The sequence below is a fragment of the Adiantum capillus-veneris genome, chromosome 3 (assembly GCF_014529385.1).
Source record: "Adiantum capillus-veneris isolate H3 chromosome 3, ASM1452938v2, whole genome shotgun sequence".
NCBI lineage: Eukaryota > Viridiplantae > Streptophyta > Polypodiopsida > Polypodiales > Pteridaceae > Adiantum > Adiantum capillus-veneris.
This window is the reverse complement of record NC_140933.1, coordinates 73,972,956-73,996,363: the sequence shown is the minus strand read 5'-3', so window position 1 is coordinate 73,996,363 and position 23,408 is coordinate 73,972,956. Positions and strand designations below refer to the sequence as shown.

Genomic DNA, 23,408 nt, shown 5'->3' with positions numbered 1-23,408 from the left:
AGCCAACGAGAGGGCATCATAGGCTCTCTCCTTTGAACTTCCCCTCAGCTCTTGGTGCATTAGGGAGATTTGAACATCTCTATGTGTATTTGGAGTGGATCGGCTCCACCATTATTTCTTCCCGACATCGATTATTAGCATCATCTTAGCATCGGTTTCGACACCGATTTAGGCAGCTACCACGACATCAACGATCGCTTCCCTCCGGCGGCGGAAGACGGCATCGACTAGGTTTTTTCTCGGCTTTGACATAGCGAGAGCGATTTGGATCTGTTCTAGCATAGCTTTGCCAACAACTTCCCTCCCATGTCCATTCTAGAGCAGATTTGGTCCGATGGACATGGCCCCCGGTATCCTAGCCTTGATTTAGCATTTTCAGCTTCGACGGTTTCTCAGTTTTTAGCTTCGACGGCACATACCAACACATAGTGGCTCCGATGGCCCATTTTGGAGCAGTTTTTCCAGCGAATGCGGCTCTTGGAGGACGATTTTGACCACAGGCAGATGGTCATGCTTTGCGCTTGGTTTTCGATCGACGTGTTTTTTTTTATCGATGAGGTAGTGCGCTAGATTCCCTACCAATTTGCTCACAAGTTGCACGTTCTTTGTACAACACAGATAGTGCTCATGTATTATTTTGTGGGGCATTCCAGAGAGAATTTTTTTGCATGGTTTTGTGCAGCTTATGCCATGTATGCATATGCGGATACAGCTTGAGCTAGCTATAGCTCATAGGTAGCAGGTTCACAATTTATAGCTTTTTGGGATACTTTCCCTTCCATAGAGCTGTTCGTTTGGGAGTGAGCTTGCTTGCCAAGGTTTTGGCATTTTATGTATACCATTTGTGGATCTGTTTACTAAGACAATGAGTGTCTGCCTATGCTATTGGTGAGATTTTTGAGTTTTCACTCATTTTTTTAAAGGGGAAACTCTATCGGATTTTTTTCAGATTCTTGCCATGTTCCATGCGTATTTGCGGTTATGCTCTCTGATGGTTTAGTGGTCAAGTTTGACTCCCACTTTGACATGTTTTGTCAGCTTGGACACAATTTAGTGTTCGTGTACCCCTCTCATAGAGGAGTGTAATCATGTCGATAAATCATAGAGCCATTAACGAGGCCATTAACGACTCGCTTAATCTTGTAAAGGGAGTTAAAACTCCTAGTATTCAGTTAATCCAAGTGACGATGTCGTTAACGACCCGCCTCGGATATCGATTAAGCTATACTCAAAGCTTTACTTGATTTATTGATGATTACGATGATTACCAAAGCTATCGGTGTCTGTTGTTCTCTCTCTCTTACACCTCTCACAGCCAGAGGCCCCTTGCCTTCCCCGCTCACCTTTCGAACACATATCCTGACAGGGTGTCAGAAATTGCTTAGAGAGAAGTCTTTTTGGTGGTATAAGATGCCAATATTGTGTAAGCTAGTTGGTTGTGAATGGGATGTTGTCAAATTATTCTTTTGTTTGTTGCATTTTTGGTGGTATATGACACCAAAACTATTCTAGACATGTGGTGCTTTATTAAAATTCTCAAGTGATTTTTGAAAGTCCATGTGGTATGCTATGAGTACAATACAATATGTACTTTTAGTTTGAACATGCTATCACCAAAAGTTTTCTTGAAAGGCATATTTGATGAGGCCTTTCAATGATAGACAATCTTTTCAGTACCTCAATGAGGTGGTACTGTGTGACTTGTGACTTGTGCGAGTAATTACTTGACTTCATTTTACATCAAATTCCATTCTCACTACATCATGACATTATGAGTGTGCAATTTGAGTTAGGATCATAGTAGTATCACATTTTTGACCACTCAAATTGGAACAATTGCAAGGTTGGTTGAGCAACTATCCTTCAACGTTATGGACATAGGTTTGAGTATCGTTTATTGGCAAAGTGTAACATCTATAACTGTGTGGAGTCATGAAGTTTTTGGGATCCCTATTAAACATATGATTGTGTACCATAGTTACTCCTCACATGGCTCTTCTTCTAAATGAGACCAACACTTGGGACATATTCTACACTAGTGTGGCCGGCAGCCTTCGGCGCTCTCTCTCTCTCTCTCTCTCTCTCTCTCTCTCTCTCTCTCTCTCTCTCTCTCTCTGTGGGCTCAGTCTCCTGTGTCGTCGGAGTTGCAAGAAACACCACCACTTCAAGTAGCTTTCGCCGCTTGTTTTGGGTTGGGGGGGGAAGGGGACCGGGATCCCTCCCCCTTTTATAATAGTATAGATAGATGTGGAGCGTAAGTGTATCCATGGACTTGCGACGCCCAACACATGGTAGTCATCCACAAGACATTATTTATTATTATATTCTACATGATTTAAGAATTGATCTTTGAAGGACTTTCGACAATTGTATCCATATCTACCCGAGGATGTGTCAGGAAAGGCAGTGTTGTGCCACAGAATATTTGCCATGCGTGTGCAGAGAGCAATTGTATCCATATCTACCCGAGGATGTATCAGGAAAGGCAGTGTTGTGCCACAGAATATTTGCCATGCGTGTGCAGAGAGCAAATCTCAAAGAAAGGGCTTGCACGTAATGCCCTTGTCAGAAGTTTTTTCTCACGTTGTTATGATTTCCCTTTGGAGAACTTCTTTTCACCTTGTTATATTTTCCATTTTCTGTATATGTTCAATCCAGCTCTCTTGAGTACCATGTCCACAACGACTAGGCTCAATGCGACGGATTGAAGAGAGCTGGTGGAGAATTCTGTCGTGCCTACATGGACAATGTCCTAATCGCGTACGAGGGTCAACCTCTCTTCAAGGAGCAGGAAGGTTTCCATTCGCCGTTCAAGCAGAGAACAAGCTACTTGAAGCTGCCATCACATGACAAACGCCTGGACACTGGTTCAAACTTTAGCAAGGTACAATTCTTGGTCTCAGTCAGAGAGAGAGAGAGAGAGAGAGAGAGAGAGAGAGAGAGAGAGAGTTTCAATTCTGCTATGCAAATCTCATAACAGACTAACCTCATAAACCCACATTTGAAACACTTCATTACTGGGGAGATTTTCATTGTATATTCCTTGCCAGACTCAGATGGAGTTGAAAATTGCTAGGCTGCGCCAGAAAGAAAACGCCAAAGACGGAGATTTTGGTGTGGAAGAGTGTAAAAAGTCTCATCAGGATGGGCTGTTCAATGGTAACAAAGGCCATACACGTACATATAGTACAGGCGGTGCTCGCATTCTTGTGGACATGATTATATTCCACACTAAGCAAAATGATTTATGCAGAGGTGCTAAAATTCATTCTTACATTGTCCAGTTGGGATTGCTTGACGCAAATGCATTTGTGGGATGTGCACTACTGAACATGTATGCAAAGTCTGGAGTGCTCAGCAAGGCTCAACAACTGTTTGACGAGCTCCCATTTCAAAATGTAGTTTTGTGGAATGCACTCATCGCAGGGTATACACGGCATGGATATTTTGGAAATGCATTGAGATGCTACGAGTCCATGCAGCTTCAGGACATCTCTCCAAACGCCATCACTATTACATGCATTTTGAATGCGTGTGGCAACCTCAAGGCATCAGACAAGGGCCAGTATATGCATGCGCTTGCTGTCAAGGCCGGGTTGGTGGACCATGATATTGTGCTCGCCAATGCCGTCGTAGATCTGTATGTTAAATGTGGTTTACTTTCAAAGGCACAAGAAATAGTTGAGGGGCTATCTGTCTGTGATGTCGTTTCATATACCACACTTGTAGTAGGATATGCACAGTTAGGACAGGCCAAGAAAGCATTTCATTGCTTTGATTGCATGCGACAGGAGGGCATCTTGCCTAACACAGTCACTTTTGTTGCTATTGTGAAAGCCTGTGGGGGCATAAGGGCAATTCTCTTAGGACAAGAATTGCATGCCCAATTCATCATAGAGGGTTTATTGGATGAAGACATATCATTGGGCACACAAGTGGTAGACATGTATGCCAAGTGTGGATCACTAGTAGAAGCGCAAGATGTGTTCGATGAGCTGTTAATTCATGATGTGGTTTTGTGGAATGTGCTTATTGCAGGATATGTTGAAAATGAGCATGCAGAGGAAGCGTTGTATAAATTTAATGAAATGCAGGCAGAGGGATTTGCTCCGAGCTCGATCACCTTTGCATGCGTCCTAAAAGCTTGTGGAAACCTAGGAATGATAGGCAAAGGCCAAGACATGCATGCTCAGATTGTCAAGGTTGGGCCTTTACATAATCAGCTAGTTGTTGAGACTGGATTGGTCGACATGTATGCCAACTGTGCTATGCTTGCAGAGGCTCAAGAAACATTTGACAAGTTGCCACTTCGCAATGTAGTTTCATGGAGTGCACTTATGGAAGGATATGGCCAAGAAGGAAATGTTGAAAGAGTTTTTGATTTGCTTGGCCAAATGATGAGAGAAGGCACAAAGGCGGATTTTGTTATAGTCACTGTCGTATTAAATATGTGCAGCCATGAGGGTCTGATAGATAAGAGTCAGATGTATTTTGAGGCTCTGTACGATAGATATGGCATACATCCAAGTCTAGAACATTACACTTGCATGGTTGATCTTTTGGGTCGGGCTGGCCATGTTGAGAAAGCTATGGCATTGATCGAGGAAATGTGTTCCTCTGCAAATCTGACCTTATGGCATACACTGCTGGGTGCTTGTCGAAAATGGGAATATGTAAAGGTTGGCAAGTGGATTTTTGAGCTTGCCATACAACTGGATCAGAAGGATGCTGAGGCATATGCCTGCATGTGCAACATATATGGGTAATAACTCACAGGTGTGTACATGATTGATTCCTGCATGTAACAAGGCTGGACATATGGACGTATTGTCAACTGAAATTCCAGGAATTATAAAAAGGCAGCATATTACATGGAGCAATGTCGCTTTTTGCTGAATGTTGATCTTGTCTGATAATCCTGGCTTTTTTTAATCTTTGAGCATGTGAATGTGAGCGGTGGTGGATCCAAGGAGTATGAAAGGGTGACAATCTATCCAAAGTGAAACCATGCAAGTGACAGTAGTCAGTGTATACCTACAGACATCTAGTCTCCCCTCATGGCAAGTTGTCGAGACGACTTGAAGGCCAATCTAGCATTACAGTGACCTCGAATCTCCCGCAAGCCATGTGTGTACGATTCTGATCTAGTAGGTGCCTCAATCACAATCGGCGTAGCTTCTAATTTTGCTATAATGACCACTATGACCATACATTAAATCATCTTGGAGATTCTAATTACTAGCAGTCTCTCCACTTTTGTAAAGAGTACTTTACCTTCTTCCAATGGTAAGTTCTAATGAGAGAATCAAGACTAGAGGGCCTGTAGTTGTGCTCGACATTGCCTACATTTCTCATATTTTTTTGGAGTGGACAATTCTGGAAGTTGGAAGTTGGGTGTGCCCTGTGAGTGTACTATTCAGAGAGTGTCGAGTAAAGCCGGAAAAAAGATTTGTAGGGACCGATGGTGCTATGGGTGGTATGCACCTCCCTCACCTTGGCAAGGGTAGGGGTTGGTTGTGCTTTTTCTTCAGTAATTGTTCCAGGAGGTGTGCCTTTTTTCTCATAGTAGCCATTGTGATACAGGGTAAAGTGCAAGGATCTACTGGACTCCCAAATAGCCAGAGGAAATACTCGACTCATCTCGTGACAATGTGGCAGATGGAGGGGAATTAAAAAGTGGAAGAACACATCAGTCAGACAATTATGAATTTCTCAAGTTTTTACTGGCAGTTGTAAAAAGATTGGCATGGAGGATTGCGTATGTATAATACAAAGGAGAAAGGTTAACTAATTTCCGAGCATTCTGTGTACTCAATATACTAGTACGCGCACATTCCTAACACGAGTACTGCCGGCTGTCTTCGGTGGCCTCTCTCTCTCTCTCTCTCTCTCTCTCTCTCTCTCTCTCTCTCTCTCTTTGGCTCCCCTTCATCTCACTTGGCGTTTAGCCTTCATCTCGTAGAGAGAGACACGTTGTGAGCGGGATGGAAACACACAGAACGCCTCTATAACGACCCGACACATGCTCTTGGAATGATACACACACACACACTATGGGGCACCACTCGGCTTACACAACACACCTGGCCGAGATAGGAACACACCTTTGGAGTGAGAGGAGAGAGACTATCCACTTGCCCACTCCACACAGACACACACACACACCCAAAAAACTCAGCTCAAAAGAGAAGAATTTTTGATGTTTAGATACAATTGAGCTTGTGCCAACACCAATGGGGCAAATAGCTCACACAATATAGATAAAACTTGCCAGATACAATCACAAATTGGAGCAGAAGCTTCGCTCATAGAAGAAACTTACACAGCCAAAATAGCAGAAAAAGAGGGAGAAATTTGGCAAAATGGACAGCGCCATCGCGTCCGGAACGGCCCAAAACCCCAGTCTACAATGTTAAAATGCTCAAATCCAACCTCGGATGAGCAGTTTACGGCCAAAACAGGCTCCAAAAACCCCAAAAACACACCTACGGCTGTTCCTCCTCTCTTCTCCACGTTTTTTCTGGTCTTCTCTCAGTTTTTTCAGTTCTCACACTTAGCTTTTTTAGTTGGGTACCCTTGGCCTTTTAGATGATCTCAAACGGACCCCGAACAGGTCAAAAACTGACCTCGCAGTGCATAGTTGTCACCTTTTTGCGTCATCCGTACACCTGGCACTCATTTCTTTTCAATAATGCATCCCGCCACCACGTGAAGTGGCCCCAAAAAGTGGTCCTCATGATGACCTTTCTGCATAATTGTCACAAGGAAACACCCATGTTGTGTCCGTACTCATCCACGTGCAAGTATTGACCCCGTTCGGCCTCCTGACGCCACTAGATGCCATCTGACGCACCTGCTTATCTCATGTCGTCGGCCCGCGGATAGCTTCCTCGAGAAGTTTTACGCGTTACCAACTCCTCATTATTGTAAAAAAAACACACTGGTACTGGTAATAGTGAAAATCGATGCACTATGTACATGTTGTCCTACCTGTACACATGTGGGCCCCACGTAACCACCTGGCTCTAAAAAATGGGCAATTCTTTATTTGATGCACCATGCATGTATATGTACATATGCGCAATCCCTTGCTCCAAAAAACTCCTGACAACGTGTAAAGGGTTATGTACTCCGCCATGTTATGTTAGTAGATACAAACTATGCAATGATAGGGTTCCCCAACTTCATATAGCTTGAGGATATGATTCCCCAATCTCTTGGAACGAATGAAAAGGCCTTCCTTATAGATAGCCTTGATAAGAAGATTTAATATGCCTTTCTCAAGTTAAAATATTTCTCCGTGGTATGCTTTGTCTACATCTGTGTAATTACATGAGCTCTGCAATAGCACTATCTATTCTCATCTTAGAATACAGAGCTACTTACTCAAAACATAAGTGCATGAAGCATTCTAGAGATTTCTACAACAAGAAAACACCTACATTTTGGAACCGTTTGTCTAGTGACATCTTTACTCGCCCCTCTTTTTTTCACACGCGATTTTCATTTCCCTTGCCGTGCCTCAGAACATCAAATTTTTTGCATTATATCGCATGAGCGCTCGTCATCTCCTTAGGTAAATATGGCCTTTCACCCTATCTACATCCAATTTTTCATGCCTATGCATTTGCTTGGTCCAACACATAACGTCTAGGGGATAGGACATGACTTTCGTTTTTTATAATTTTTGGAGAGACCACAATGCCAACTCTCCACCATACTTTTGTGTGACACTTCTGTATGACGTGCACTGTATAATGAGCATTTTCACTCTGTGACGCTTAATTGCAAGTCGAAATGTTTAACTATTCACATTGGTTTTATGTAACTTGACACAAACATTGTCCTCCGGCTTGGACAATTGGACGACACCTGTATACGATTATCAAATTGGTAATACAATTTAATTTTTATAGTATGTTGATGCTTTTTGTATTTTTTGAGTTTGTGAATCCTTTCTTAAGTTTAGTTTAGCTACTTATTTTCCTCATTAGTACTTGCTCAATCTCAAAATCACATCTATATATCAAATAGATACAACACTTTTTTTCTTATACTTTGGTAATTCAACTTATGTATTGCAGTACTCGATGCACACTGTATATGTTTACGTTATTCCTCGTAGGTGGTTGATGTTAATCTACGTATATCTTTGTTTGACAATTATTTTTATATTGCAACCCAATGTTCTCCTCTACATAATCAATCTTTAGCACGAGGACGACGCTTTATCTGAGTGTTTTCCTCCTCAAATATGTTTTGTCCAAATTTTGTGATCAACATCCAAGACAACACGCCTCTCTCTCTCTCTCTCTCTCTCTCTCTCTCTCTCTCTCTGGATATTTCCTGTGACGTTAAAACTTTCTTCTTCTACTCCTTCTTCTTCTTCTCTCAGGTTCTTTGAGAAATAAGGAACTAGATTGCTTCGTTAGCTGCGTTCGCATCGAATGAAGATTGAGCAAAATATTTGACATACAAGTAGACCAAAGCACCACCAAGTACGATATTTCTTTCACCAATAATCCCTTATCAACAATGTCAATAGAGAGCCCTGCGTCGTCGATAAAAGAGCTGGTGCATGCCATTGAAAAGGTCATGACACGTGGAGCAAGGAGAAGTTTTTTGAACGGAGCCACGTGGGTTAACTAGAGGGCAGCATTGCGATTTTGGATTCTACGCTAATGAAGTAAAAATTTACTACGCTTGATTTATAATAAGATGGGTACTCAAAGAAAGAAATGAAACAAGGAAAAATTGACTACACTTGATTTAGAGTGAAATGGGTTCCCGATCTAGAGACTAAATGCCGATATTTATCAGGTTAAATTGCAATTTGCAAACAACTAGCAAAGCAGGTTAAGAAGTAGGGTTTAAATATAATGATTAACTTGCAATCCTTTGCTCGATTCAATTATCCCCTTTAGTAGTCTTTGTTGTATAGTCAGTCCTATGGGACTCAACTTGCTTCTTCCCAATGCTCATTGAGTCCCAAGCTAAGCTATTAATGTTGCCTATCGATTGGTTCTACTCATCCGCTCGTGTTTCACAACAAAAGTAGATGTGATAGCAGTCACAACCAACTAAGCAAGTGACCAACTTTGCTCCAAATCTATCAATACACCTACGACAAAGAGCAGTGCCTTGGTATCACTGCTCAAACATTTATAAAGAAAGCTGTGAAATTGAACCATTTTATAAACAGCTATAAAGGTAACCAATCATCATTATGCAATTCTTTTTTAAAAATTTGCCGATGCACTTTTGTATTTGTTTACTTCACTGCTAGATGCTTGATGTCAAACTGTGTATGTCATGCTATATTCTATAGATTTTCTATAGCAATGGCCACCATGAAGGACTAGTTAGAATATTGCATATGCATGAGTTCAAAAAATTTGTAGAAAGTAGGGTATCAAAGGAAATCTTATGTGGAGTATGTGTAGTTATTGGACCTTGGAAGGAAAGGCCATCTCAGGCGTTGTGTGTGTGTGTGCGTGCGTGCGTGTGTGTGTGTGTGTGTGTGTGTGTGTGTGTGTGTGTGTGTTGGCTCTAGCAAGTGTTGAACACAAATCTCCCTCTCTCTCTCTCTCTCTCTCTCTCTCTCTCTCTCTCTCAGCAGGTGCGCAGGGAGAGGCAGTAGAAGGAGCTTCCGCCTCTCCTTGCGCACTTGCTGAGAGAGAGAGAGAGAGAGAGAGAGAGAGAGAGAGAGAGAGAGAGAGAGAGAGACTTTGTTATTATGCATGGGTACATATTATGTATGCCATGTGTCTGTGGCCTTCATGAATGAGCTAAACACTTATGACAACTATTCCACGTTGGTAGTTAGAGTAAGTTCATATCAGACCGCAACTTCGGATCAAAAAAGACTGGAATGAGATGTAAAGATTGGAATTGACATATATATAATGAACTCAAAATTGATATTGAACACTAAAACTAGAGACTAGAATTGGAATATATTCAGATTAATGTAAATTGGTACAACAATGAGAGCGAAGTCTACTCTGGGATTGATTAGAGTTACAAGAGCATAAAGAGCTCCAAGATACAAGATACAAGACAATGATAGTGAGAGTGCTAGTGCTCAAAGATATATCCCCATAAAATTGAGTAGTTGGCCCTATTTATAGCCCTCGGATTGGAACTCTAGTTGACTGTACAATGTACTAGTTATCACAGACTGGCCATATTAGTTACCAATCAAGCCAACTTAGTTGTCCATCTGCATCTCCGTTTGGAGGTTGTTTACACTATTCACATTTTCTTTGAATTTTGGAGTATTTCCAAAATTTCAATAGAGTTTGATTAGTGAAAGGGTATGAATCGACCTAACTTTCTTCTTTTTATCTAGGGCCTTCTTCTTTGGGGGTGTGTAGAGTACCCTTGGTGGCGCGCTAGAAGCTTCTTGGTTCTCTTTCTGGATCAGACGATAAAGGGCTTCCAGTTCAAGTTGGTCTTCATGTGCCGTTTTCATTTTGAACTTATAAAGTGTGAGGGCGTTCCATGTTTTTGTATTAGGGTCATACAAGGTTCTCTTTCCTCTTGGACGCCTCTACTGTGAGTTGGAGCAATTGTTTAGTGATCTTCATGACCCAGCGAATCTGAATATGCCATTGCCCCATCTTCAACTTGAAGTTCCACCAAAGCTCTTACCAGATCATCTACTTGGCCCCATCTACTTGGCCCCTTGATTCAGCAGAGCTTCATCCAAGACCTGATTCCAAGCTGTCCACTCAATTGTAGCTCCTTCATACCATCCCCTAAGCTCATCCACAATCTTGATATATGTGTGCTATCAGCTGGTTCTGGATATGTCGGGTAAAAGACGAAAAGAATCCGGGAAGCTCAACCTCCTTAGCAAGTTAGATATACATTAGAACTGGAGAATCACGAATAAATCCAATACACTTCATCACCACTTAATTATCCAGCTACAACATCTTTCTAGAAATGCGGACTAGGTGATAGAGACTGTTGAGATTCCTCGCCTGTTCATCGAGTCATCCTTTTCGTGGTCCTTTGCTACAAGTGGCATTGCATTCAAAAAGTAGATTAATTTTATGATCTAGAACTTTTCTTGCAATCTATAGCTAAACCAGCATATCGTTAATTTGAAACCGAATATCCTTCAAACATTTGAAAGTTTTCCTATCCCCTAATAGCATTTCCAATTGTATTCCAAGGCTCTCTTAGATTTATTGTGGATCGTTCCTTGATGTGGGGATTTACCCTGACATCCTCACTTGTAAGCATCCAACCAGCTACCCTGTCCAAAACTGACCTCCTCCAACTGTAATAACTCATTCAACCTCTGTTTCAGATTCTTATTGATTTCCATTCCATGTTCTACTGTCAGTCTGAGACTTGGAATTGCATCGAGAGTCACTCATCAGCCATACATATACTACATCACATGTAACTTTGGTCCCATCGGTCATATATGACCTTCAAGGATGATAATAAAATCTCTCTCTCTCTCTCTCTCTCTCTCTCTCTCTCTCTCTCTCTCTCTCTCTCTCTCATGGAATTCTTGAAGAGAGTTCCTTCTCTTGCCATTGTTATCAAATATTTCTTTAGAACTCACTTTGGCATGTCAGGAAAAGTAGTTTATGGAGCACATAGAGTGGGTAAGCAAGGAGCTCCTCACGTGAGAGAATGACCAATTGTATGCACTATGCTAGATGAGACCAAACAAAAGATTACCCTTGATAATAGTTGGGTTTATTTGAAGGATACAAAATGTTACGTATTGAATATCGCACTATTAAGCAAAAAAATTCACATTGCAAGGAATATGAGGATATGAATAACAAAAACAAGGAGATTTCTCATGAATAAACATGCCCAAGGAGGAGGCAAGACCTTGAAGAAATAGGAATGCGTAACCTATGAGACTGAGCTATAATTGAGTATGTGCTTTTGGAATTACAATGGATACCCATGGAATGCGGGGGATGGCATAGATGAACTAACAAGCAGTCGTTGTTGTACTTCTTGTTGAAACTTGGAAGCATGATACACAAAGGATTAATGGGTTGGATGATTACAATTTACATTCATTGATGTGGGAAAAAAATCTCAAGCAACAAAGAGAGCAAGGATGGCAACATGTATGAAATTAAGAAAGAGCTAGAAGATTTTATATCAATTGTGAAAGATGACAAGAAAAAAAGGATATGTATGTAGAAGCTACCGTAAGCTGCAGCAAGAGACCGCACGGACCACCACTAGATGGTGTCTTGTTAGTAGGTAGGGTAATCCAAGATGAGGGGAAAGCCAAACTCAATAGTATGCGCTGTGAACGGCCTCTGAGAAGAGGTGTGGTTAGACCAAGTTGTCTGCACCGTGATCATCCTGTAGAAGTAGGGAAGCTAGATTGAGAAGTTTGCATTGTGAATAACCTCTGAGGAAAAAAAAATGCCAGACCAATCTGTCTGCACAGTCTTGCCTGTATCTCTACCTCCAATCCTACAGTGTCAACAAAAATTAATCTGTGCCAACAACGCCACCAAACCGCAACTTGGTGTGTCTCTTAATGTGAATGAGCTGGGAGTGGCCTACTATCTAGGTTTGGGATAATTCTATTGTAAGGTTACCGAGTGTGAGTTTAAGAAACTCTGAAGGTAGCAATCCAAATGATTAGGAGTGTAGAAGAGCAATTGCACTACCATCCGAGCCAAGCTCTGGGTGACTCCGGATGTAGTACCGGGATGCCTGATCTCCCGCATCTCGTGGGTAAACTCTCCAAGAGAGTCCAAAGAACTGAAGTCCCACTCCATTCTATAGATCCAAGCAATGAACCTATCCAAGAAGAGGTCCAAGATACTCTCCCTAAGTCCATGTAGATGCTCCTGTGTAAGCAAGCAATTTGATGTGTCGAGCTCAAGTGGTAAGTGTCTGTCCACCCAAGATGGTGGTGTCTTCTCTGAGAATGTTTGAATCCCATATTCCATGAGCATGGCCATATCTCCTGTGAACTTCTCTGATGAGTGATGTATATCTATACTATAGATAAAAGGGGGGGGGGGGAGGGGAGAGAGAGCCTATTTGTCGATGATACGTAGAGCTGATGTCTTCATCTTATTTGACCAGCTCTACTCGCGCCTGTGAAGAGTGAAAGAGTGAAGCTGCTACCGAATGATGGCTGAAATCAATGGATCTCCCAAGGATCATACGTCCGTAGATAATCAAGCCGATGTCGAAGATACCGTGTATTGCAACACTCACTAAGAAACCGCATGGACCACCATTGATGGATGGTGTCTTGGCAAGAAGTAACTTCATCTCTATAAAAAACACAAACCATGTGGTTGCTGTCCACCCAAAAACGCAATTGCGAGGTGATCAAAACACTAATGTCCAGTGATTTTCAGCGTGTTGTACGCTCTCGACAGGGTCCAAAGCGGTGCAGAGGGTGTTGAGAGGGTTTATCTTTGTGTCCACATCTGTCGGAGGGCTGAAAACAGAGAAAAAATAACATGTATGAATGGCTGAAATCTGTAGCAGAAGAAGACGATTCTCGCTGGCAATGCACCGAATGCAAAACTGAGAAGAAAGGCAGGATCCGCATGGGTATGGCTAGTGCTCCCCTTCTATTGTAAAAACGCTACCCTAATGTCCTACACTTTCCAAAAACGCACATGGAAGAGGAGGGGGTTCTCGCAATGAGAAGGTATGTAGAGGCTAGTACTAGTAGCCAAACGCAAAATGCAAGTAGATCTACCTGGACAATCGAGGTGGAGGCATGAATAGTTGAATCTGTATACCATGTGAGAGTGCATGTGTGCGGAAGCATGAGAACACACACACACACACACACACACACACACACACACACAGAGAGAGAGAGAGAGAGAGAGAGAGAGAGAGGGGGGGGGGGGGGGGGGGGGGGGCGGGGGCGATCAGTCCCCCCATGACCACCATCAACCACAAGACCTACAAATACAACGTATGTTAGACTATGTGAAACGGGTACCCCCCTGGCCCCATATATAGGTGCCCAAGGGGGAGGTATGGAAATGCATGGGAAAACCCCACAAACCAGCATAAAATGTATATAGGTAAACATATATGAGGGCGGACGGACAAGGTGGGCGGTCGGACCAAGTACAACCTAGACTATGGGTGGCCAGCCCGGAGACATAGTAGCCTTACAAGTATTCCCTAGACCTATGTGAAGTAGCAAAGTGGTGTAAGTCTAAAAACTGGTACAGTGAACAGTCAATCAGAGTTCCAATATGAGGGCTATAAATAGGGCCCACTACTCAGCTCTACGAGGTATTATTTTTGAGCACTAGCACTTCCACTATCATTGTCTTGTATCTTTATCTTGGAGCACTTTAGCTCTTGTAACTCTAATCAAGCCCAAAGCAGACTTGGATCTCTTTGTTGTACCAATTTACACTAATTTAAATAAATTCTAGTTCTAGTCTCCAGTTTTGGTATTCAATATTATTTTCCTGTTCAGTATATATTTTAGTTCCAGTATATATTTTAGTTTCGGTCTTTACATTTCATTCCAGTCTTGCCTGATCTGAAGTTGTGACCTGATCTGAACTAACTCTAACTACGAGCCTGGAATAGCTGTCAGAAGTATTTAGCTCATTCCATTTTGGAGATCATGGTGGCTTGACCTAAGTTGCTTGTAACAGACAAACTATCTCCCAATTGGTGTTAAAGCTATCAGAAATCAATCATGCCGCCCAAAAGAGTTGCATGAGGTAGAGGCCAACTACAAATTCATGGATGATCTGGACCATGTTAGCCCAATCGAGAAAGAGTTAGAGCAAGGTTCCAATACTGAGATAGAACCTGAGAATGAGACAGATGTTCCCCCAAAACCAGGAACAAGTGATGAATCAAGGGATTCTCAGGAGTCGACCCATTCCAAGCAAAGACGTGCTGAAAGAGCAAAAAGACGAAACTGATCTCATGGATCTTAGCGTAGCAGGAAACATACTCAAGAAAGTGAGGGCAGAGAGCAAAATTATCGATCACTAGAACATAAACCATCAAAGAAGATCGTAGAAGACACAGTGATTGAGACTGAAAAAAACAATGATTGAGAAGCTGATACAGAACATTACAGTAAAAGAAGATCCAAAGACAAGAAACCATCTCACAAAATCGGAAATAGTCACCATGAACACTCTATTGACCTGAAAATTTAATTTCTAGTTTTCAAAGGACGAACATCCACATCCAAGCTTTTGATCAACCTGATGAACTCAAGGATATCAACGAGGATGAATGGGGGACCAAAAGAGGCAGTTAGAAAATGGTATTACCATTATCCATTTTGCTAGCTCATATCCTACAACAAGCTAATTGAAGCTTTTTTCTTGGAGTATTCAGACAATAGAGGTGATAAGGAAATATTGTGTGAACTGAAAAAAATTCAAGCAAGGCAAGTTATCGACCAAAGCTATATGGAGAAGATCAAGGAATCGACAAGACAACTACAAGATTAATGGTTTCAGAAGCAAGAAGTTAAGGGAATAGGAGGTTTCAACACCCACAAAGCAATTTAACGATCCTGTTCAAAGAGCACTGAAATTGAAGCAACAAGCTAAAAAAAAGGAGAAGGGCCACAAAAAAGACAATCCAGTGACAATGATTCATGAATTGAAGTCCAACACTACTTCCAGATCATCTGGGAATGATTTAAGTGAAAAGGGTAAAACTGAGAAGGGATCATGGACCAGATAGCTAGAAGAAATGTCTAAGAAAATTGTTGAAATAGCTAAGACGAGGCCTTCAATAAAAAAGATGGAGATCTCGTGTTCAAAATTCAAATCCAAAGACCAAGATATGATGAATGGTCACATTGCACATATTTCAAGGCCTATGGGCATGTCTGGAATAATTGTGGCATTAGGATTCATCATTTCAAGAAGGGAAAATATTTATCAATGATTGCACTAACGAATCTTGAGGCAATGAAGGCAGATGGAACAAGTGGTTCCAAAGAAGCTGAAAGTAGTACAAGTATTGGTAATGGCAGGGGCAGATACCGGGGGGGGGTTACGGGCCGTGGTAGAGCCAGAGGAGACTTTGAGAAAAGAAGCCTATTTTTTTATGCATGTGGGAAATACAATCACCTAGTAGCTCAGTGTCTCGATGCTGTCAAAATAGAAGGACATGAACCGAAGGTACCAGAACCACCACTAGAAGTAAAGGTGTCATAATTAAAGAGATTCTGGAGGAACCTAAGAAGAAGCAAAGTGATCAAAACATGAAGTGGGAGCAAGAGAGATCTGTATGGAAGGCAAAAGGAAAAGAAAAGTTAGTCGATGAATGACGAGCAGAAAGAGACAACAACTAAAATTACAAAAAATCTCGCAAAGAAGATGTCAGAACAAAAAGAGTGTTCACATGTTCGTACAATTCAGAAACTATAGCCTCAGCCTTTAAGAGCTCTAGAAGATCAAGAAGGGGAGAAGGAAATAAGTGGTTGAAGAAGTACGACAAGTCAGATTAGACTTGGCCAAAGCTGGAGGTATTGAACTACGAAAGATCAGACAGAGAGTCCATCACAGTGTCAATCAGCTTACTAAACTAGGGAAGTCAGCCGAGTGGAACTATGAAGATGATTAAACAGAGGAGAAATCTTCCATTTTCTATTGTAGCTCTGGTAATGAACACAAAGAAATATATGTGAAGGTCTGTGAAAGAATTCAAAAGTTGACAATAGCATTAGATAATATCAGAAGCACATTACCAGAAGCTACAAAGTTCATAAGACAAAAAGGAAGGTTGAAGCTAAAGCAAGAGTAATGGACCTAGCAGTCATCAGGGATGACGAGGCTCTAGTTATTCAAGCTGATTATAAGCTGAGAAAGTAGTGGGAACCGTTATCAAATGTAATACTAGATGGAGGAGTCAGAGTCAACATCCCCTCGGAGAGAACTTGAGATGAAAACTGGGGATTAATTACTTGAAACGAGCACCATCCAAATTTAGAATGGTTTACCATAGGGTGGTCCATGCCACATGACTTATTGAGAACATGCATATCAAAGTCGGTCAAGATAATTTCAAAACTAGCTTCCTAGTATTGGATGTACAAGGAGCCTATGGAATGCTTCTAGGAAGACCATGGTTACAAACAGCTAGAGAAATTCATGACTATGCTAACAATTTAGAGATCCAGTAGGGGAATATAGGTAAAGACTGATAATTCTAGAAGTTGAAATAAAGCTCTCATACTAGAGGAGATATGCAAAAAGTATAGTACTAAGAAGGTTGAGAGAATGTTGGCTTACATGAACATTTTTCAATTAACAGAGACAAGGAACAAACTGAAAGGAAGAGAAAACAGTACCCGGATCAATTTACTAAGCTGAATGTTGGGGAAGATCAATTTAGCTAGATGGATCAGAGGAATCAAGCAGTTGATGAAGTAGAAACTCAAAATGGATTACTGGAGATAAGCAACCCCTTCAAGGACCATGTTGCTGATGTTAGGACTGAAAACAAAGTCTATTCATTGTCCCAGCGAAAGAAAGGAGGAGAACCCTCAAATGATCAAAACTAACAAGCATCTGAAGCCAGAGATTAAGGACAAAGCAAAGTCACTATTCCAAAAATACAAGGATGTATTCTCTTGGGAACACATTGATCTGAAAGGAGTAGATCCAAAGTGTTGGGGTATAAAGCCCAATGTGGTCGCCCAGGTAAGTGGGCGGGCCGCCAGGTATGTACACATATTCTTTTGTAAAAACCTAATAAGAACTCACTATGCTCTACACATTACAGTAGAGCGAGTTCACCATATCGTCGTGCTCTTCTTCTCGCACTCTCTCTCGCGTCGCACTTCCGCTCGTACTCCTTCAACTGGTATCAGAGCTCAGATCGAGGCTCGGGGCAGCACTGCAGGAGGCTAGATTCACCAGCTCAGATTGGAGTGAAATTCGACAGGCAAAGACACGGCCCCAAATATTGTGGGAAAGTCCGTAGGGCTTGGTGTGCTCAGAATTTCATTCTGAGGTCATCTCGGTCACCGTTCGGCTTCGACAAAGTTCTGCGCAGGCCATTTTCGACTACGTGGTCTCAGCGGGTGCAGATCCGACTCTGCAAATTTGGGGTTTTCGGCCTACGACTGCAGGTGCTGAGGATATCGACACTCCCAGAGTGTTGATTTGTCACTGTCTACACATCGAAAAACGGCTCACAGTTCTTGGAGGCGTGTCACATACGACACGGGCGCATCTACACACAGACTGTAGGCGACATCCACTAGTTCATCAGGTAGCTTGTGTTTGCTGCTTGATATTCCAGATTTCATCCTGACATTGTAGGTACTTCCACATGGGATGTATTGTCAGAGATGATGTATGTCTGTTGAGGGTTTGCTGGCTGTGAGTCACGCAGCAAACAACCGCCGCAGCGGTTACAACATACAGTGGGAAATTTGTGGATGTATGACTTTGTGGGAAGTCTATGTACTATCAAATTTACTGCAGCCTTTGTTGAGGGTCGAGTGAGGTTTTATTGAGCTGGGGGATTCTCGAATGTTGAGATCCTTTCGGTGATACAGGTCTTGGAGCGATCCCTCGAGCACCCTTAGATACGCAGCTAGGATGTATTGACTGTGAGTTAGACAGTTGGGATTGCATCTTTGCTTTACTGCCGTTGAGGCATTGTCGCAGTCTATGCTTACAGGACAGTGACAGGACAGTCAGAGACAGTACAGGTGCAGGACAGGTTTACCCACAGCTTACAGTGTTAGAGAGACAGTGGTTTTTTGAGCTGTTTTTTGGTCTGTTTTTAGTACACCAGAGCCATTTTACAAAGGAGACTCTGCCAAAATTTCTGCAGAATCTAAAGCTTTCTTGGTTCATTTGACAGGTTGATATTGGTTCAGAGGTCAGTTTACAGGGGAAACTTTGCCGAATTTTTCCCAGGAAAGTAAACTACTGTGAAGCGTAGCTATGGCTGGATCACAGGACACTGCTCTTTACAATATCAAGAAGCTGGATGGAACCAATTTCCCATTGTGGAAGAAGCAGATTTGGCACGTGTTGGTACAAAAGAAGCAGATAAAACCTATAAAGCTCAAGGGGATAAAACTAGAAGATATGGACGAAGATGAATGGAGCGAAATGGATGAATTGGCACTTTCTACCATTATGCTAACTTTGGCAGAAAGCATTTACTTCAATGTAGCAGACGAGATGTCGGCTTATCAAGCATGGTTAAAGCTGAGTGATCTTTATGAGAAGCAGAGTGCAGCTTCATAGGTATACTGGCTTAAGAAGCTTGTTGACTTGAAGATGAAAGAAGGGACACCTATGTCCAATCATCCGAATGAATTCAACACAATCTATAGTCAGTTGTCAGCTCAAGGTGTCAAGTTTGATGAACCTGTTAGAGCTATGTTTCTGTTGATCACATTGCCGGAAAGTTGGGACACTTTTCGCACAGCTTTGAGTAATTCTGCACCTCCAGATGGTTTGAACATAGCAGGTGTAGAAGGAAGTCTGCTTACTGAAGAAACCAATAGAAAGACAATGGACAAAGGCAAAGGAACAGCCTTAGTTGTCAGGGGAAGGACCAAAGAAAAGTACAAAGGTGGAAAGAGGAATCAGTCTCGTAGCAAGTCCCGCAGTGCTAAAGGCAAGAGTGACATAGAATGCTACCATTGTGGCAAGAAGGGTCACATGAAAAGAGACTGCAGAGAATGGATAGCAGAAAAAGGCAAAGAGAAAGCTGAAGACCATGGTGAGAAGAACAAGTCCTCAGTGAAGATTGAAGAAATAAATGTGACAAACACTGTTGCAGAGGATGACAGTCTAGTGTCAGGAGACATCTACTTCTTGAAGAATACAATGGACTCAGATCTTCTTACAGCATCTGATGGAAATGCATTGAGTGACTGGATTATAGACTCAGGGGCATCACTTCATGTGTCTCCAAACAAGGAGTGGTTTACCTCTTATGTGACCACTAAAGATCATGTTCGGCTCGGCAATGGGCAGACATGTGAGATCTTAGGTGTTGGAGATGTTCAATTGAAGTTTCAGAATGGCTCTTCTTTCACGCTGAAGAATGTGAGACATGTTCCCGCAATTACAAAGAGCTTGATCAGCACAGGTTTACTTGATGATGCTGGCTACGTCACCACTTTTGGACAGAACATGTGGAAGATATCGAAGGGTTCTATGACAGTAGCACATGGAGTAAAGTCTGGAGGACTTTACATGATTTATGTATCAAATGTCTCTAAAAATGTAATCAATGTAACCGAGTAGCCGAACGTTTCTTTGTGGCATAGCCGGTTAGGACATATGTCCAAGAAGGGAATGGAAATCTTGTCTCATTCTGGTTATCTGCCTGGCTTTTCATTTAATGATTTTGAATTCTGTGAACATTGTCTGTATGGTAAGCAAACACAGCAGCCACATAAGCATAGAAGCAGTAGAAGAGATACACAGTTGGCACTTGTTCATAGTTATTTGTGTGGACCTATGCCTAACCTATCTCTAGGGGGAGCTTCTTACTTTATGACATTTATAGATGATTACTCGAGGAAAGTATGGGTTTACTTTCTCAAGCACAAGGATGAAGCATTTAGTATTTTCAAAAAGTTTGTGACACTTGTGGAGAATCAGAGTGGCAAGAAGCTTAAATGCTTACGCACTGACAATGGTGGAGAGTATGTTTCAAAGGCCTTTCAGGACTTTTGTGAGTCAAAAGGTATAAAACGTGAACTTACTGCTCCTTACAATCCTCCTCAAAATGGTGTTGCTGAGAGGATGAATAGGACCATACAAGAGAAGGTCAGAAGTATGTTGTCTAATGCACAGCTGTCAAATGGGTTTTGGGCTGAAGCTGTATCAACAGCTGTTCATCTTGTAAATAGATCTCCTAGCAAGGTTTTGCAGAAGGATTCAGTGCCAGAGATGGTATGGTCAGGAAAAATTCCCTCATACAAGCATCTCAGAGTCTTTGGCTGTGAGGCATATACTCACGTTCCAAAGGAATTTAGGAACAAACTTGAGCCAAAGAGTAGAAAGTGCATCTTTCTAGGCTATGGTAATTCTGGTGAGATGGGGTACAGACTTTGGGATCCCGAATCCAGAAAGGTTGTCCGTAGCAATGATGTTCACTTTAATGAATCCAAATATCATTCTAAACCAGAGAGGGTTGAGGAGATTAGAAGAGTTGTCTTCCAAGAAGATGGACTTGCACGTGCAAGACAAAATGTCAGGGCTCAAGAGGAGCAAGGACAGGATAGAGTGGAACCACAGGTTGTGGCTGAGCCTGAGCCACCTATTGTGCGTAGATCTGGACGTGTCACGTGACCTCCTGATAGGTTTGTTCCATCTATGAACTATGTCATGTTGACTGATTGCAATGAGCCTTCATGTTACAAGGAAGCAGTGCAAATGAAGGACTCCGGGAATTGGCAATTGGCCATGCAGTCAGAGATGACAGCTCTGCATAAAAACAAGACATGGAAGCTAGTTAAATTACCACAGGGCAGAAAGGCTCTACCTTGTAAATGGGTTTACAGGTATAAGATCACCGCTCATGATAGTCAGCCAAAGTACAAAGCAAGGCTTGTTGCCAAGGGCTTTAAGCAAGAACAAGGCATTGACTTTGATGAAGTCTTCTCTCCGGTGGTCAAGATGACTACATTGAGATGCTTTCTTGCATTGGTTGCCATATTAGATTTGGTGTTGCACCAAATGGATGTCAAGACAGCGTTCTTGCATGGTGATTTAGATGTGGAAATTTACATGCAGCAGCCAGAAGGGTTTGTTGAGAAAGGCAAGGAAGATTGGGTATGCCAGTTGCTAAAGAGTCTTTATGGCTTAAAACAATCACCAAGGGCATGGTACCATAAATTCCACAAGTTTATGCTTTCTCAAGGCTACAAACGTAGTGAGTTCGATCACTGTCTATATACAAAGAAAGCTAAGTATGGTAGTTGGCTGATCCTTATTTTGTATGTGGATGACATGTTGATTGCTGGCAAGCACTCGGAAGAAGTTTCAGCTTTGAATTCAAAGATGGCAAAATCGTTTGACATGAAAGACATGGGTGAGGCATGTCATATACTTGGTATGCGCATTGAGAGAGACAGATCAAAGAAGTTGATTTGGTTATCTCAAACAGAGTATATTGACAAGGTTTTGCAACGTTTCAATATGGAGAAGGGAAAGGCACTGAGTGTTCCATTGCCACCATATGTGAAACTTAGCAAACAAGATTGTCCTGTGTCTGAGGAAGAACAGGCTGAAATGGATAAGATTCCATATGCGTCTGCAGTGGGTAGTTTGATGTATGCAATGATTGCTACTCGCCCAGACATTGCATTTGCAGTGGGAGTAGTAAGTCGATACATGTCAAACCCAGGCAAGAAACATTGGGAGGCAGTGAAAGGAATATTGAGATACCTGAAAGCTACAAAGAGTATGCGTATATGCTATGGGAGTCAGGAGCTAAGTGTAAAGGGTTTTACAGACTCAGATTATGCAAGTGACTAAGACAACCGAAGGTCTACGTCAGGGTAGGTCTTTACATTGGCTGGTGGAGCAGTATCATGGCGTTCTAGATTACAAGATTGTGTTACTCAGTCTACTACAGAGGCTGAATATGTTGCAGCATCAGAGGCATGCAAAGAATCAATTTGGCTTAATCGACTAGTAACAGATTTGGGAATCAAAGAAGAGATGCCTGTGTTATATTGTGATAGTCAAAGTGCTATACAATTGGCTCGCAATCCAATTTGTCACTCAAAGACAAAGCATGTGGATGTGAAGTATCATTTCATCAGGGAAATGCTCGAGGATAAGCAACTTTAGCTTGTCAAAGTTCACACCACAGAAAATCCTGCTGATCTACTTACAAAAGGACTTCCCTCAGAGAGCTTTGCGCATTTTCGCAAGCAGTTAGGTGTAGGGTAGTACATCACTTCTCTACATCTCTTGTATATTAGCTTGTATAGTAGCTTCTCTCACACTTAAAGTACCACATTGGACTTTAAGTGGGAGGTTTTTGGGGTATAAAGCCCAATGTGGTCGCCCAGGTAAGTGGGCGGGCCGCCAGGTATGTACACATATTCTTTTGTAAAAACCTAATAAGAACTCACTATGCTCTACACATTACAGTAGAGCGAGTTCACCATATCGTCGTGCTCTTCTTCTCGCACTCTCTCTCGCGTCGCACTTCCGCTCGCACTCCTTCACAAAGGTGTGCCAACATCAAATACCACTAAAACCAGATGTTAGGCCAATAAGGCTGTACAGATATAGGATGAATCACAACTATGCAAAGAAGGATAAGGAGGATATAGACAATCTTCTCAAGGCAGGGGTTTATAAGAGAGGTGGCAAGCAACGAGTCGCTATTTTCAATAGTGGTAGTTCCCAAGAAGAATAGAAAACTAAGGGTATGTGTGG

General features: G+C 42.0%; 1 protein-coding gene across 1 annotated transcript; it reads left to right on the top strand.

Annotated features, from left to right (window-relative positions):
* The first annotated feature begins 2,231 nt into the window (after positions 1-2,231).
* Positions 2,232-5,791, top strand: LOC147461113 (pentatricopeptide repeat-containing protein At2g03380, mitochondrial-like). Its single transcript, XM_086508736.1, has 3 exons — positions 2,232-2,553; positions 2,659-2,884; positions 3,051-5,791. The coding sequence occupies exons 2-3, from the start codon at positions 2,741-2,743 to the stop codon at positions 4,764-4,766; spliced, it is 1,860 nt and encodes a 619-aa protein (XP_086364862.1). The 5' UTR covers positions 2,232-2,553; positions 2,659-2,740; the 3' UTR covers positions 4,767-5,791.
* Positions 5,792-23,408: the final 17,617 nt, after the last annotated feature.